The sequence below is a fragment of the Hydra viridissima genome, unplaced genomic scaffold, assembly GCF_058129835.1.
Source record: "Hydra viridissima isolate aposymbiotic clone 2 unplaced genomic scaffold, HvirCarnegie_v1 scaffold_5, whole genome shotgun sequence".
Classification (NCBI taxonomy): domain Eukaryota; kingdom Metazoa; phylum Cnidaria; class Hydrozoa; order Anthoathecata; family Hydridae; genus Hydra; species Hydra viridissima.
Genome location: NW_028324304.1, coordinates 358861 through 373103, shown reverse-complemented (window position 1 = coordinate 373103; position 14243 = coordinate 358861). Strand labels below are relative to the sequence as shown.

Here is a 14243-nt window from a genome sequence, read left to right as displayed (position 1 = left end):
CGAAAACTCATACATACTCCAAGCTGACACACTCTTGAGACACTTCGAAATAAAGCAAATGATCAAAGTCATAACACTTGACAAAGTCGAAACAAAAATCACAGCATGCGCAGACAACCCTTTATTTTACATTAAAGGAAAAAAACGTAAAGCTAGAACTAAACATTCCTTCAATTAAAACACGTCAAACTTGCGACGGGCACAAAACTCAACATATAACAAAGTTACGACGCTCTAGTTCTTTTACATTTTGTTTTCTAAATGACCCGTCCCTAAAACCCCGGAAAGAATAAAACGCGACAGTCGAGAAGTTGGCCAATACCTTTTTTCACAGTAACTATCAGGTGTTTCTCGCAACGTCGGATGGGTTGCTGAAACCTTAAAAAAGAACTTTAAAAAGCTTGTGGGGTAGCGTTAGTTCTCATGCTATTTTAACAAAGTACTAAAACTTTAGTTAAAGTAATAAGATTTTACAAAGTAGCTACATTTTAATTATTGTCCTCATTTATCGTCATCTATCGTCATTTTTCACGTATCTGCCTAACTTAGTACCTAACAAACTAACTAAGATACAAACTAACTAACTGAATGACTAACTAACTGACTGACTAACCAACTAACTGACTGACTGACTAACTAACTAACTGACTGACTAACTAACTAACTAACTAACTGATTGACTAACTAACTAACTAACTAACCAACTAACTAACTAACTAACTAACTAACTAACTAACTAACTAACTAACTAACTAACTAACTAACTAACTAACTAACTAACTAACTAACTAACTAACTAACTAACTAACTAACTAACTAAATAACTAACTAACTAACTAACTAACCAACTAACTCACTGAGAGACTAACTAACTAACTAACTAACTAACTGACTAACTAACTAACTGACTAACTAACTAACTAACTAACTAACTAACTAACTAACTAACTAACTAACTAACTAACTAACTAACTAACTAACTAACTAACTAACTAACTAACTAACTAACTAACTAACTAACTAACTAACTAAGTAGCTTACTTTGTATTTGTTTTTCAATTATGAACGAGTTCCTTGCAAGATAGATATTTCTGTTGCATTTGTTAGCCTTTATTTTTAGCAAAAATAAAATTCCAACTGGTGCTTTTCTAATGTCAAGGACCTCGCTAAGGCTAAAGCAGCTAAGCCTAATGGTTATGATGTTATAAAGCGGAGAAAAATGAACTTTTCTGAAAATGAAAAAACGAGAGATGGAATTGATCTGCAATAACTTCGGTTGTGAACACCTTATAACTGATGCCTCGCGCGATTTTAATAACTTTGCATCATGCAAAAGCCGCCAAATTCACTTTTCACGAGTGTTAAAGTGTCATTTTTGAAATGCCAGTTATGAGCGCATGAAATCAAAAGCGAAATTTGCACTTTGAAAAGCAAACGGAAATGTAGAGCATCTTTTAAAATCGCCATATTCTAATTCAGTTTTGCCTTTATGAACTTGAACAAAAGTTGCATGCCTTCCCAAGACTGCACAATTGTAAAGAAAACACCAAGCTTCGCTCGAACGATGACTATGAAGACGAAGAACCGAATGGACCCCGTATTGTGCATTCGTCACTCATTCTCTTATCTCCTCAAACGTTTTTTTACCGTTACCTTCCATAATGAATTTTATTTTTTATTTATTTTTTTTTTTTACGATGTCCAGAACTTTCAGGTTGCTAAGTTTTTCCTTTTTTTCTAGTGTCCGCGACTTTATATATGTTGACTGCGTTATCGCAGTTTTAGCCTTCGATCGTTTTTGTTAACGAACACGAATAAGCACAACATAGTGTTCCTTTTTCATGGAATGTTCTTTGTTGTGTCTCTGTGTTTAGAAAAAGAATTGGTCTGAACTAAAAATCGTCGTTAGTACGCGTTGCTAACGCATTAAATATTCCAGCAATCGCGCGTGTTTGTGCCCTTCGCCTCTATTGAGTTTGTATGGTACCAAATGCTTAGAAGAGATTGGCATAAGCTTTTTTGGGAAGCCATATGGTTCAGTTTCTTGATGAAATTAAGCTGCTTTGTCCAGAGTAAGTAGCGCTGATGTTATTTGGCCATGCGCGCACTCGATTGCTTTTAAAGACTATTTTTTCGATGTTTTGATGCGATACCTTTCGCTTCTAACATGCTGTGGCACCGAAACGCCGCAATTTACAAAGCGTCACTATTCTTTAGAAGATTTCAAAACTAATGAAGCTTTAAGAGAGCGAGAGACGCGAGCTGTGGAGGTTTGCCTGTCAACACGAAAACACACTTTGCAGTCTGACGGTGGAGCAAAAAAAAAAAAAAAAAAGTCTCCTCGACAGTCCGCATAAAACTCCGCTTGAAAAATAAAAACATCTAAACATCTAGAAGTTTTATAAAAACGAACGCAACGTTTCTCTGAAACACGACAAAAAAAAAATGACTGAAGCTGCATCTCCGAAAAAGGCCACAAAGAAGTCTGCGCCTAAAAAGCCTGCTGATCATGCTCCCTACAAGGCGATGATTGTCGATGCTATTAATTCGCTTAAAGAACGCAAAGGGTCGTCAAGACAAGCTATCGCCAAGCACGTCAAGGCCAACAACAAGGTGGGTGAAAACGTCGATTCGCAAGTCAAGATTAATTTAAAGCGCATGGTGGTTGCTGGCGAGCTCGTACAAGTGAAAGGAACTGGCGCGTCGGGTTCTTTTAGAATTGCAGCTAAGCCCAAACCGTTAAAGAAGCCTGCTGCAGTCGCCAAGAAGCACAAAAAAGAAGCCAAAGAAGTAAAGAAGCCTGCTGAAAAGAAGAGCACGCCAAAAAAGAAAGCTGCGTCAGTGAAAAAAGTCGCACAAAAAGAGAAAGTGAAAAAAGCTACTCCTAAGAAAAAAGTGACTCCCGCAAAAAAGAGCGCCCAGAAACCGGTTGCTAAAAAGCCCGCAGTAAAGAAAGTGAAAGCGACACCTAAGAAGAAAGCTGCAGCCAAGAAAACCATCGCAAAAGTGGAAAAGAAATAACCTAACCTACCCCGCTTTTTGTCAAACGGCTATTTTCATAGCCACACATCTTTCTAAAAACAAAGTTCCAGGCGTAGAACTTGTTTACTTTGTGTTTGTTTGTTTGTTGTTTTTTTTTTTTGTTTTGTTTTGTTTTAAGGCACTAAGCCGACAACGTTTTTAACAGATTTGTGGCTATGAAAATAGCCGTTTTGTTTAGAAGCACCATTTTTTAAGCTCGCTCTCCTCTGATTCTTCTCGCCAACTGAATGTCTTTTGGCATAATAGTGACACGCTTTGCATGGATGGCGCACAAGTTGGTATCTTCGAAGAGACCCACTAAGTAGGCTTCTGAAGCTTCTTGTAAGGCCATGACGGCGGTGCTTTGGAAACGCAAGTCAGTCTTGAAATCTTGAGCTATTTCGCGAACCAATCGCTGGAAGGGTAGTTTTCTGATTAGGAGCTCTGTCGATTTTTGGTATCTTCGGATCTCTCTCAAAGCTACGGTACCGGGTCGGTATCTGTGGGGTTTCTTTACTCCGCCGGTAGCCGGGGCACTCTTTCTTGCTGCTTTTGTTGCCAGCTGCTTTCTCGGTGCTTTACCGCCGGTAGATTTTCTAGCTGTTTGTTTTGTGCGGGCCATTGTAAGTTACGCTTACACTTATCAGTTTAAGTTGAACTTTTGAAGTTTTTCAATTTAACGCGTTTTGTTGACATTTTTAGACTTTGCCGCGACTTAAAGCTGCATTCTGATTGGTGCTAAGAAAGTGCTCTTTGATTGGTTCAAGTACAAATGCAAAATAAGGCATTAAGGCCACGTAGGCGTGTTTTTTGGCTACGGGAAAAGAGAGCGCGTTTGTCTCGCCTCTACAATTTCTGCTTTTTTAAACACTTCAAAGACAGGTCGACGTAGTGGAATTCCGAAAAGAAACTTTTCTGCTCTGTTTGCGAACGGATAAAAGCGTTAAATGCGAAAACGCGCGTTAAAAACAAGGCAGTTTGTTTTGGTTTTTTTTTTTTTTGTTTTTTTGGTTCAGATGGCTTTTTGACGAAGGACCGTTGCGATTGGTTGTTTGACGAAGATGTTTCCATCTATGTAGGGTAAAAGTCGCGCTTCCAGCGCATAATAAAAACAAAAAGAAACGCAAAAAGACAGTAATTGAACTTCAAACAATTTTAATCATGTCTGGTCGCGGTAAAGGAGGAAAAGGACTTGGAAAAGGAGGCGCAAAGCGTCATCGCAAGATTTTACGTGATAACATCCAAGGAATCACAAAGCCCGCCATACGTCGTCTAGCTCGTCGCGGTGGTGTTAAGCGTATCTCTGGACTTATCTACGAGGAGACTCGAGGCGTTCTAAAAGTCTTTTTGGAAAACGTTATTCGCGACGCTGTAACATACACAGAGCATGCCAAGAGAAAGACAGTCACCGCTATGGACGTTGTCTACGCATTAAAAAGACAAGGTCGCACATTGTACGGCTTTGGTGGTTAAAAGGGGAACACCTCAGCAATCAAAAACGGCTATTTTTATAGCCACACATCTGTTTTAAACGTTAATAGGCAATCTAGAACTTGAACGCTGCACCGCGATAAGCAGAGGGGGTGTGTAAAAACGGTTTAGTTTACCAGTTTCAGTTTGTTTCAATCGAAATGAAAAGCAATTGAATTGATTTCTAAGTAATGTTTTTTAGCGAGGCATAGTTTAACTGAGTGTTTAGAGTAGACGCTTGACACATAAAGTGTTTTGCTCACCATCATCGGGCTAGAAAGGTGATTTTTATCTAAAGCGCTGCTTTAAGTCTGATTTCCTAAAGATGCGCGCAATACATTTGAAAAAAAAAAGAAAAAAGAAAAAAGGAGCAAAAGTGTGGTAGTAGCAGCAAATAATAACGATGGGTGGGTCATAAGGGCTAAGGTTTTGATCAAAAGCAAAAAGGTGGCGCTCAAGTAGTTGTTGAAAGATTTTCTCACGCGTTTACCTACTGTAATAACTTTTTGTATCCAAAGTGGATGCAAAAGCTATACGTTTAAACATCAAAAAAAGCAAGTCTAGAAAAGCGCTCGCTCTTTAGACGCGGTGTCGCAATTTAAAACGAGCAAACAATGGCTGCCTAGCTATTGCATTTTAAGTACTTTCTCTCTACTACAATTTAAGGCGTTCTAATGCGTACAATGCTTTTACAAGATGTGTGGCTATGAAAATAGCCGTTTAGATAGCGCTCCATCTATTTACTGCTGGTGTACTTAGTAACAGCCTTGGTGCCTTCGCTCACTGCGTGTTTGGCCAACTCACCGGGAAGTAAGAGGCGCACAGCTGTTTGAATTTCACGCGAAGAGATGGTTGATTTCTTGTTTTGGAGGGCTAGTCGTGAAGCTTCTGAAGCGATTCTTTCAAAAATGTCGTTGACGAAAGAATTCATGATGCTCATCGCTTTGGAAGAAACACCAACATCAGGGTGAACTTGCTTCAAGACGTTGTAAATGTAAATGGCGTAGGATTCTCGCCTCTTTCTCTTGCGCTTTTTGTCTCCAGTACCAGCGATCTTGCCGCCTTTCTTACCAGCGCGTTTTTCCCCCTTTTTGGCCACCTTGGGCGCTTGTTTTCCTCCGGCCTTTGGAGCGTCAGACATGTCGACGAGTTTTAGAGAATTGAAATTTGAAATTACAAGCAACCGAATCACTTCCTATATAAAGCGCAGTTGTGGTCTCCAATTCGAGAACATTTCTGTTTCTCGCAAGCTCATTGGTTCTTCAAAGATTAACTAATTTGCGCATTGTTTGACGGAGTTTTTCTATTCGTTAAAAAAAGTGCAGTTCGAGACCAAATGTTTTTGATAAGAAAAAGGAATTTTGTAAGTTGATTTCAAAGCGCGCACAAATATCTCTAGGTTGTCTCTCGTTGTTTCTCAGTGTAAGAAATTAAAATGTCAGGACGTGGAAAAGGAGGAAAAGCTAAAGCCAAGGCAAAGACTCGATCGTTCAGAGCCGGACTTCAGTTTCCAGTCGGTCGTGTTCACCGATTTTTGCGCAAAGGACACTACGCCAATCGCATCGGTTCAGGCGCACCTGTCTATTTAGCTGCTGTTTTGGAGTATCTCTCCGCCGAAATTTTGGAGTTGGCCGGTAACGCTGCTCGTGACAATAAGAAAGCTAGAATCATTCCTCGACACTTACAGTTAGCTGTTCGCAATGACGAAGAGTTGAACAAGTTGTTGTCAGGTGTTACTATAGCCAGTGGCGGTGTGCTGCCAAACATACAAGCCGTTTTGCTTCCCAAGAAGAACGAAAAGGTTCCAAAACCAGCAGCCAAATAAACGGTACTCTGAACACAAGATAAAAAATAAAGGCTATTTTCATAGCCACACATCTGTTAAAAACATGACGGCATGAGCTTAAACACACTAAGGAGAATATAAAGAAGTGTGTGTGTGTGTGTGTGTGTGTGTGTGTGTGTGTGTGTGTGTGTGTGTGTGTGTGTGTGTAAGGAAGGGAGGGGAGGGGGGTTCAAAATCTCTTTTTAAAGCTGTTAGGGGATAAAAAGAGCACACGCATCCCGTTACAAAAAAATACATGGTGGGGTTTACACGCCATCTTTGAAACGTTTTAAGTTATAACCTGAGGGAGAAAAAACAGTTCGGTTACCTCACAGGTCACGTGCATGTTCAAGATTCCAAGTTTTGAAAGGATCCAACGTAACTTGAATAAAAAGTGAACACGCACGTGCCCAGATTGGCGACCATCTATAGGCTGTAGGAAAATAACAAAGAAGATTTAAGCGCCTCCGTAAGAATTTAGCTCCCTTAGGATTTCAGCAAAAAAGTATATTTAGCGGAGAAAAAAACAAAGAGCGAGGTTAAGCAGCAGTGACGGCATTAGCATCAGCAGCAGCAACAAAAACAAAACAAAACAAAAAAAAACAAACAAAAAAGCGGCAGCACGAAAAAAAAAAAAAAAAAAAAAAATTTCCGTTTTTTACACTTGCGTGTTTGTCTGTGTGTAATCCTTAATTGCATGGTTTTTTGTTGTTGGTTTTACCTTGTCATTTTTCTTCTGCGCACGTTCTCTTGGTCAGTAGTTTTTTGAAATGCGAAAAAAAACGTCAACGAAAAGAAGTGAACGGGTCATTGCACGTCATGTCTAACAAACAAGAGGGGTAAAGACAAAGACGTCCGCTGTCGAAAACTCATACATACTCCAAGCTGACACACTCTTGAGACACTTCGAAATAAAGCAAATGATCAAAGTCATAACACTTGACAAAGTCGAAACAAAAATCACAGCATGCGCAGACAACCCTTTATTTTACATTAAAGGAAAAAAACGTAAAGCTAGAACTAAACATTCCTTCAATTAAAACACGTCAAACTTGCGACGGGCACAAAACTCAACATATAACAAAGTTACGACGCTCTAGTTCTTTTACATTTTGTTTTCTAAATGACCCGTCCCTAAAACCCCGGAAAGAATAAAACGCGACAGTCGAGAAGTTGGCCAATACCTTTTTTCACAGTAACTATCAGGTGTTTCTCGCAACGTCGGATGGGTTGCTGAAACCTTAAAAAAGAACTTTAAAAAGCTTGTGGGGTAGCGTTAGTTCTCATGCTATTTTAACAAAGTACTAAAACTTTAGTTAAAGTAATAAGATTTTACAAAGTAGCTACATTTTAATTATTGTCCTCATTTATCGTCATCTATCGTCATTTTTCACGTATCTGCCTAACTTAGTACCTAACAAACTAACTAAGATACAAACTAACTAACTGAATGACTAACTAACTGACTGACTAACCAACTAACTGACTGACTGACTAACTAACTAACTGACTGACTAACTAACTAACTAACTAACTGATTGACTAACTAACTAACTAACTAACCAACTAACTAACTAACTAACTAACTAACTAACTAACTAACTAACTAACTAACTAACTAACTAACTAACTAACTAACTAACTAACTAACTAACTAACTAACTAACTAACTAACTAACTAACTAACTAAATAACTAACTAACTAACTAACTAACCAACTAACTCACTGAGAGACTAACTAACTAACTAACTAACTAACTAACTAACTAACTAACTAACTAACTAACTAACTAACTAACTAACTAACTAACTAACTAACTAACTAACTAAATAACTAACTAACTAACTAACTAACCAACTAACTCACTGAGAGACTAACTAACTAACTAACTAACTAACTGACTAACTAACTAACTGACTAACTAACTAACAAACTAACTAACTAACTAACTAACTAACTAACTAACTAACTAACTAACTAACTAACTAACTAACTAACTAACTAACTAACTAACTAACTAACTAACTAACTAACTAACTAACTAACTAAGTAGCTTACTTTGTATTTGTTTTTCAATTATGAACGAGTTCCTTGCAAGATAGATATTTCTGTTGCATTTGTTAGCCTTTATTTTTAGCAAAAATAAAATTCCAACTGGTGCTTTTCTAATGTCAAGGACCTCGCTAAGGCTAAAGCAGCTAAGCCTAATGGTTATGATGTTATAAAGCGGAGAAAAATGAACTTTTCTGAAAATGAAAAAACGAGAGATGGAATTGATCTGCAATAACTTCGGTTGTGAACACCTTATAACTGATGCCTCGCGCGATTTTAATAACTTTGCATCATGCAAAAGCCGCCAAATTCACTTTTCACGAGTGTTAAAGTGTCATTTTTGAAATGCCAGTTATGAGCGCATGAAATCAAAAGCGAAATTTGCACTTTGAAAAGCAAACGGAAATGTAGAGCATCTTTTAAAATCGCCATATTCTAATTCAGTTTTGCCTTTATGAACTTGAACAAAAGTTGCATGCCTTCCCAAGACTGCACAATTGTAAAGAAAACACCAAGCTTCGCTCGAACGATGACTATGAAGACGAAGAACCGAATGGACCCCGTATTGTGCATTCGTCACTCATTCTCTTATCTCCTCAAACGTTTTTTTACCGTTACCTTCCATAATGAATTTTATTTTTTATTTATTTTTTTTTTTTACGATGTCCAGAACTTTCAGGTTGCTAAGTTTTTCCTTTTTTTCTAGTGTCCGCGACTTTATATATGTTGACTGCGTTATCGCAGTTTTAGCCTTCGATCGTTTTTGTTAACGAACACGAATAAGCACAACATAGTGTTCCTTTTTCATGGAATGTTCTTTGTTGTGTCTCTGTGTTTAGAAAAAGAATTGGTCTGAACTAAAAATCGTCGTTAGTACGCGTTGCTAACGCATTAAATATTCCAGCAATCGCGCGTGTTTGTGCCCTTCGCCTCTATTGAGTTTGTATGGTACCAAATGCTTAGAAGAGATTGGCATAAGCTTTTTTGGGAAGCCATATGGTTCAGTTTCTTGATGAAATTAAGCTGCTTTGTCCAGAGTAAGTAGCGCTGATGTTATTTGGCCATGCGCGCACTCGATTGCTTTTAAAGACTATTTTTTCGATGTTTTGATGCGATACCTTTCGCTTCTAACATGCTGTGGCACCGAAACGCCGCAATTTACAAAGCGTCACTATTCTTTAGAAGATTTCAAAACTAATGAAGCTTTAAGAGAGCGAGAGACGCGAGCTGTGGAGGTTTGCCTGTCAACACGAAAACACACTTTGCAGTCTGACGGTGGAGCAAAAAAAAAAAAAAAAAAGTCTCCTCGACAGTCCGCATAAAACTCCGCTTGAAAAATAAAAACATCTAAACATCTAGAAGTTTTATAAAAACGAACGCAACGTTTCTCTGAAACACGACAAAAAAAAAATGACTGAAGCTGCATCTCCGAAAAAGGCCACAAAGAAGTCTGCGCCTAAAAAGCCTGCTGATCATGCTCCCTACAAGGCGATGATTGTCGATGCTATTAATTCGCTTAAAGAACGCAAAGGGTCGTCAAGACAAGCTATCGCCAAGCACGTCAAGGCCAACAACAAGGTGGGTGAAAACGTCGATTCGCAAGTCAAGATTAATTTAAAGCGCATGGTGGTTGCTGGCGAGCTCGTACAAGTGAAAGGAACTGGCGCGTCGGGTTCTTTTAGAATTGCAGCTAAGCCCAAACCGTTAAAGAAGCCTGCTGCAGTCGCCAAGAAGCACAAAAAAGAAGCCAAAGAAGTAAAGAAGCCTGCTGAAAAGAAGAGCACGCCAAAAAAGAAAGCTGCGTCAGTGAAAAAAGTCGCACAAAAAGAGAAAGTGAAAAAAGCTACTCCTAAGAAAAAAGTGACTCCCGCAAAAAAGAGCGCCCAGAAACCGGTTGCTAAAAAGCCCGCAGTAAAGAAAGTGAAAGCGACACCTAAGAAGAAAGCTGCAGCCAAGAAAACCATCGCAAAAGTGGAAAAGAAATAACCTAACCTACCCCGCTTTTTGTCAAACGGCTATTTTCATAGCCACACATCTTTCTAAAAACAAAGTTCCAGGCGTAGAACTTGTTTACTTTGTGTTTGTTTGTTTGTTGTTTTTTTTTTTTGTTTTGTTTTGTTTTAAGGCACTAAGCCGACAACGTTTTTAACAGATTTGTGGCTATGAAAATAGCCGTTTTGTTTAGAAGCACCATTTTTTAAGCTCGCTCTCCTCTGATTCTTCTCGCCAACTGAATGTCTTTTGGCATAATAGTGACACGCTTTGCATGGATGGCGCACAAGTTGGTATCTTCGAAGAGACCCACTAAGTAGGCTTCTGAAGCTTCTTGTAAGGCCATGACGGCGGTGCTTTGGAAACGCAAGTCAGTCTTGAAATCTTGAGCTATTTCGCGAACCAATCGCTGGAAGGGTAGTTTTCTGATTAGGAGCTCTGTCGATTTTTGGTATCTTCGGATCTCTCTCAAAGCTACGGTACCGGGTCGGTATCTGTGGGGTTTCTTTACTCCGCCGGTAGCCGGGGCACTCTTTCTTGCTGCTTTTGTTGCCAGCTGCTTTCTCGGTGCTTTACCGCCGGTAGATTTTCTAGCTGTTTGTTTTGTGCGGGCCATTGTAAGTTACGCTTACACTTATCAGTTTAAGTTGAACTTTTGAAGTTTTTCAATTTAACGCGTTTTGTTGACATTTTTAGACTTTGCCGCGACTTAAAGCTGCATTCTGATTGGTGCTAAGAAAGTGCTCTTTGATTGGTTCAAGTACAAATGCAAAATAAGGCATTAAGGCCACGTAGGCGTGTTTTTTGGCTACGGGAAAAGAGAGCGCGTTTGTCTCGCCTCTACAATTTCTGCTTTTTTAAACACTTCAAAGACAGGTCGACGTAGTGGAATTCCGAAAAGAAACTTTTCTGCTCTGTTTGCGAACGGATAAAAGCGTTAAATGCGAAAACGCGCGTTAAAAACAAGGCAGTTTGTTTTGGTTTTTTTTTTTTTTGTTTTTTTGGTTCAGATGGCTTTTTGACGAAGGACCGTTGCGATTGGTTGTTTGACGAAGATGTTTCCATCTATGTAGGGTAAAAGTCGCGCTTCCAGCGCATAATAAAAACAAAAAGAAACGCAAAAAGACAGTAATTGAACTTCAAACAATTTTAATCATGTCTGGTCGCGGTAAAGGAGGAAAAGGACTTGGAAAAGGAGGCGCAAAGCGTCATCGCAAGATTTTACGTGATAACATCCAAGGAATCACAAAGCCCGCCATACGTCGTCTAGCTCGTCGCGGTGGTGTTAAGCGTATCTCTGGACTTATCTACGAGGAGACTCGAGGCGTTCTAAAAGTCTTTTTGGAAAACGTTATTCGCGACGCTGTAACATACACAGAGCATGCCAAGAGAAAGACAGTCACCGCTATGGACGTTGTCTACGCATTAAAAAGACAAGGTCGCACATTGTACGGCTTTGGTGGTTAAAAGGGGAACACCTCAGCAATCAAAAACGGCTATTTTTATAGCCACACATCTGTTTTAAACGTTAATAGGCAATCTAGAACTTGAACGCTGCACCGCGATAAGCAGAGGGGGTGTGTAAAAACGGTTTAGTTTACCAGTTTCAGTTTGTTTCAATCGAAATGAAAAGCAATTGAATTGATTTCTAAGTAATGTTTTTTAGCGAGGCATAGTTTAACTGAGTGTTTAGAGTAGACGCTTGACACATAAAGTGTTTTGCTCACCATCATCGGGCTAGAAAGGTGATTTTTATCTAAAGCGCTGCTTTAAGTCTGATTTCCTAAAGATGCGCGCAATACATTTGAAAAAAAAAAGAAAAAAGAAAAAAGGAGCAAAAGTGTGGTAGTAGCAGCAAATAATAACGATGGGTGGGTCATAAGGGCTAAGGTTTTGATCAAAAGCAAAAAGGTGGCGCTCAAGTAGTTGTTGAAAGATTTTCTCACGCGTTTACCTACTGTAATAACTTTTTGTATCCAAAGTGGATGCAAAAGCTATACGTTTAAACATCAAAAAAAGCAAGTCTAGAAAAGCGCTCGCTCTTTAGACGCGGTGTCGCAATTTAAAACGAGCAAACAATGGCTGCCTAGCTATTGCATTTTAAGTACTTTCTCTCTACTACAATTTAAGGCGTTCTAATGCGTACAATGCTTTTACAAGATGTGTGGCTATGAAAATAGCCGTTTAGATAGCGCTCCATCTATTTACTGCTGGTGTACTTAGTAACAGCCTTGGTGCCTTCGCTCACTGCGTGTTTGGCCAACTCACCGGGAAGTAAGAGGCGCACAGCTGTTTGAATTTCACGCGAAGAGATGGTTGATTTCTTGTTTTGGAGGGCTAGTCGTGAAGCTTCTGAAGCGATTCTTTCAAAAATGTCGTTGACGAAAGAATTCATGATGCTCATCGCTTTGGAAGAAACACCAACATCAGGGTGAACTTGCTTCAAGACGTTGTAAATGTAAATGGCGTAGGATTCTCGCCTCTTTCTCTTGCGCTTTTTGTCTCCAGTACCAGCGATCTTGCCGCCTTTCTTACCAGCGCGTTTTTCCCCCTTTTTGGCCACCTTGGGCGCTTGTTTTCCTCCGGCCTTTGGAGCGTCAGACATGTCGACGAGTTTTAGAGAATTGAAATTTGAAATTACAAGCAACCGAATCACTTCCTATATAAAGCGCAGTTGTGGTCTCCAATTCGAGAACATTTCTGTTTCTCGCAAGCTCATTGGTTCTTCAAAGATTAACTAATTTGCGCATTGTTTGACGGAGTTTTTCTATTCGTTAAAAAAAGTGCAGTTCGAGACCAAATGTTTTTGATAAGAAAAAGGAATTTTGTAAGTTGATTTCAAAGCGCGCACAAATATCTCTAGGTTGTCTCTCGTTGTTTCTCAGTGTAAGAAATTAAAATGTCAGGACGTGGAAAAGGAGGAAAAGCTAAAGCCAAGGCAAAGACTCGATCGTTCAGAGCCGGACTTCAGTTTCCAGTCGGTCGTGTTCACCGATTTTTGCGCAAAGGACACTACGCCAATCGCATCGGTTCAGGCGCACCTGTCTATTTAGCTGCTGTTTTGGAGTATCTCTCCGCCGAAATTTTGGAGTTGGCCGGTAACGCTGCTCGTGACAATAAGAAAGCTAGAATCATTCCTCGACACTTACAGTTAGCTGTTCGCAATGACGAAGAGTTGAACAAGTTGTTGTCAGGTGTTACTATAGCCAGTGGCGGTGTGCTGCCAAACATACAAGCCGTTTTGCTTCCCAAGAAGAACGAAAAGGTTCCAAAACCAGCAGCCAAATAAACGGTACTCTGAACACAAGATAAAAAATAAAGGCTATTTTCATAGCCACACATCTGTTAAAAACATGACGGCATGAGCTTAAACACACTAAGGAGAATATAAAGAAGTGTGTGTGTGTGTGTGTGTGTGTGTGTGTGTGTGTGTGTGTGTGTGTGTGTGTGTGTGTGTGTAAGGAAGGGAGGGGAGGGGGGTTCAAAATCTCTTTTTAAAGCTGTTAGGGGATAAAAAGAGCACACGCATCCCGTTACAAAAAAATACATGGTGGGGTTTACACGCCATCTTTGAAACGTTTTAAGTTATAACCTGAGGGAGAAAAAACAGTTCGGTTACCTCACAGGTCACGTGCATGTTCAAGATTCCAAGTTTTGAAAGGATCCAACGTAACTTGAATAAAAAGTGAACACGCACGTGCCCAGATTGGCGACCATCTATAGGCTGTAGGAAAATAACAAAGAAGATTTAAGCGCCTCCGTAAGAATTTAGCTCCCTTAGGATTTCAGCAAAAAAGTATATTTAGCGGAGAAAAAAACAAAGAGCGAGGTTAAGCAGCAGTGACGGCATTAGCATCAGCAGCAGCAACAAAAACAAAACAA

The 14243-nt window shown here is 39.5% G+C and overlaps 8 protein-coding genes and 2 pseudogenes across 8 annotated transcripts; 6 read left to right on the top strand and 4 right to left on the bottom strand.

The window, feature by feature from the left end:
* The first annotated feature begins 2445 nt into the window (after nt 1–2445).
* Nucleotides 2446–3021, top strand: LOC149887513 (histone H1.0-A-like). The gene has a single exon (XM_090087600.1). The coding sequence runs from the start codon at nt 2446–2448 to the stop codon at nt 3019–3021; it is 576 nt and encodes a 191-aa protein (XP_089943726.1).
* Nucleotides 3022–3232: 211 nt separating this feature from the next.
* Nucleotides 3233–3643, bottom strand: LOC149887512 (histone H3). The gene has a single exon (XM_090087599.1). It carries the CDS (start codon nt 3641–3643, stop codon nt 3233–3235), a length of 411 nt encoding a protein of 136 aa, XP_089943725.1.
* A 539-nt stretch (nt 3644–4182) lies between these two features.
* LOC149887511 (histone H4) lies at nt 4183–4494 on the top strand. Its single transcript, XM_090088302.1, has one exon. The coding sequence runs from the start codon at nt 4183–4185 to the stop codon at nt 4492–4494; it is 312 nt and encodes a 103-aa protein (XP_089944428.1).
* Nucleotides 4495–5227: 733 nt separating this feature from the next.
* Nucleotides 5228–5632, bottom strand: LOC149887510 (late histone H2B.L4 pseudogene; annotated as a pseudogene).
* A 294-nt stretch (nt 5633–5926) lies between these two features.
* LOC149887509 (histone H2A, orphon) lies at nt 5927–6316 on the top strand. Its single transcript, XM_090086643.1, has one exon. It carries the CDS (start codon nt 5927–5929, stop codon nt 6314–6316), a length of 390 nt encoding a protein of 129 aa, XP_089942769.1.
* Nucleotides 6317–9779: 3463 nt separating this feature from the next.
* LOC149887508 (histone H1.0-A-like) lies at nt 9780–10355 on the top strand. The gene has a single exon (XM_090087931.1). It carries the CDS (start codon nt 9780–9782, stop codon nt 10353–10355), a length of 576 nt encoding a protein of 191 aa, XP_089944057.1.
* Nucleotides 10356–10566: 211 nt separating this feature from the next.
* Nucleotides 10567–10977, bottom strand: LOC149887507 (histone H3). The gene has a single exon (XM_090088167.1). It carries the CDS (start codon nt 10975–10977, stop codon nt 10567–10569), a length of 411 nt encoding a protein of 136 aa, XP_089944293.1.
* Nucleotides 10978–11516: 539 nt separating this feature from the next.
* Nucleotides 11517–11828, top strand: LOC149887506 (histone H4). The gene has a single exon (XM_090088303.1). It carries the CDS (start codon nt 11517–11519, stop codon nt 11826–11828), a length of 312 nt encoding a protein of 103 aa, XP_089944429.1.
* A 733-nt stretch (nt 11829–12561) lies between these two features.
* Nucleotides 12562–12966, bottom strand: LOC149887505 (late histone H2B.L4 pseudogene; annotated as a pseudogene).
* A 294-nt stretch (nt 12967–13260) lies between these two features.
* Nucleotides 13261–13650, top strand: LOC149887504 (histone H2A, orphon). Its single transcript, XM_090086644.1, has one exon. The coding sequence runs from the start codon at nt 13261–13263 to the stop codon at nt 13648–13650; it is 390 nt and encodes a 129-aa protein (XP_089942770.1).
* Nucleotides 13651–14243: the final 593 nt, after the last annotated feature.

Bases quoted from the DNA above. Each gene is read 5' to 3' on its own strand.
- LOC149887513 (XM_090087600.1), top strand. From the start codon at position 2,446: ATGACTGAAGCTGCATCTCCGAAAAAGGCCACAAAGAAGTCTGCGCCT.
- LOC149887512 (XM_090087599.1), bottom strand. From the start codon at position 3,643: ATGGCCCGCACAAAACAAACAGCTAGAAAATCTACCGGCGGTAAAGCA.
- LOC149887511 (XM_090088302.1), top strand. From the start codon at position 4,183: ATGTCTGGTCGCGGTAAAGGAGGAAAAGGACTTGGAAAAGGAGGCGCA.
- LOC149887509 (XM_090086643.1), top strand. From the start codon at position 5,927: ATGTCAGGACGTGGAAAAGGAGGAAAAGCTAAAGCCAAGGCAAAGACT.
- LOC149887508 (XM_090087931.1), top strand. From the start codon at position 9,780: ATGACTGAAGCTGCATCTCCGAAAAAGGCCACAAAGAAGTCTGCGCCT.
- LOC149887507 (XM_090088167.1), bottom strand. From the start codon at position 10,977: ATGGCCCGCACAAAACAAACAGCTAGAAAATCTACCGGCGGTAAAGCA.
- LOC149887506 (XM_090088303.1), top strand. From the start codon at position 11,517: ATGTCTGGTCGCGGTAAAGGAGGAAAAGGACTTGGAAAAGGAGGCGCA.
- LOC149887504 (XM_090086644.1), top strand. From the start codon at position 13,261: ATGTCAGGACGTGGAAAAGGAGGAAAAGCTAAAGCCAAGGCAAAGACT.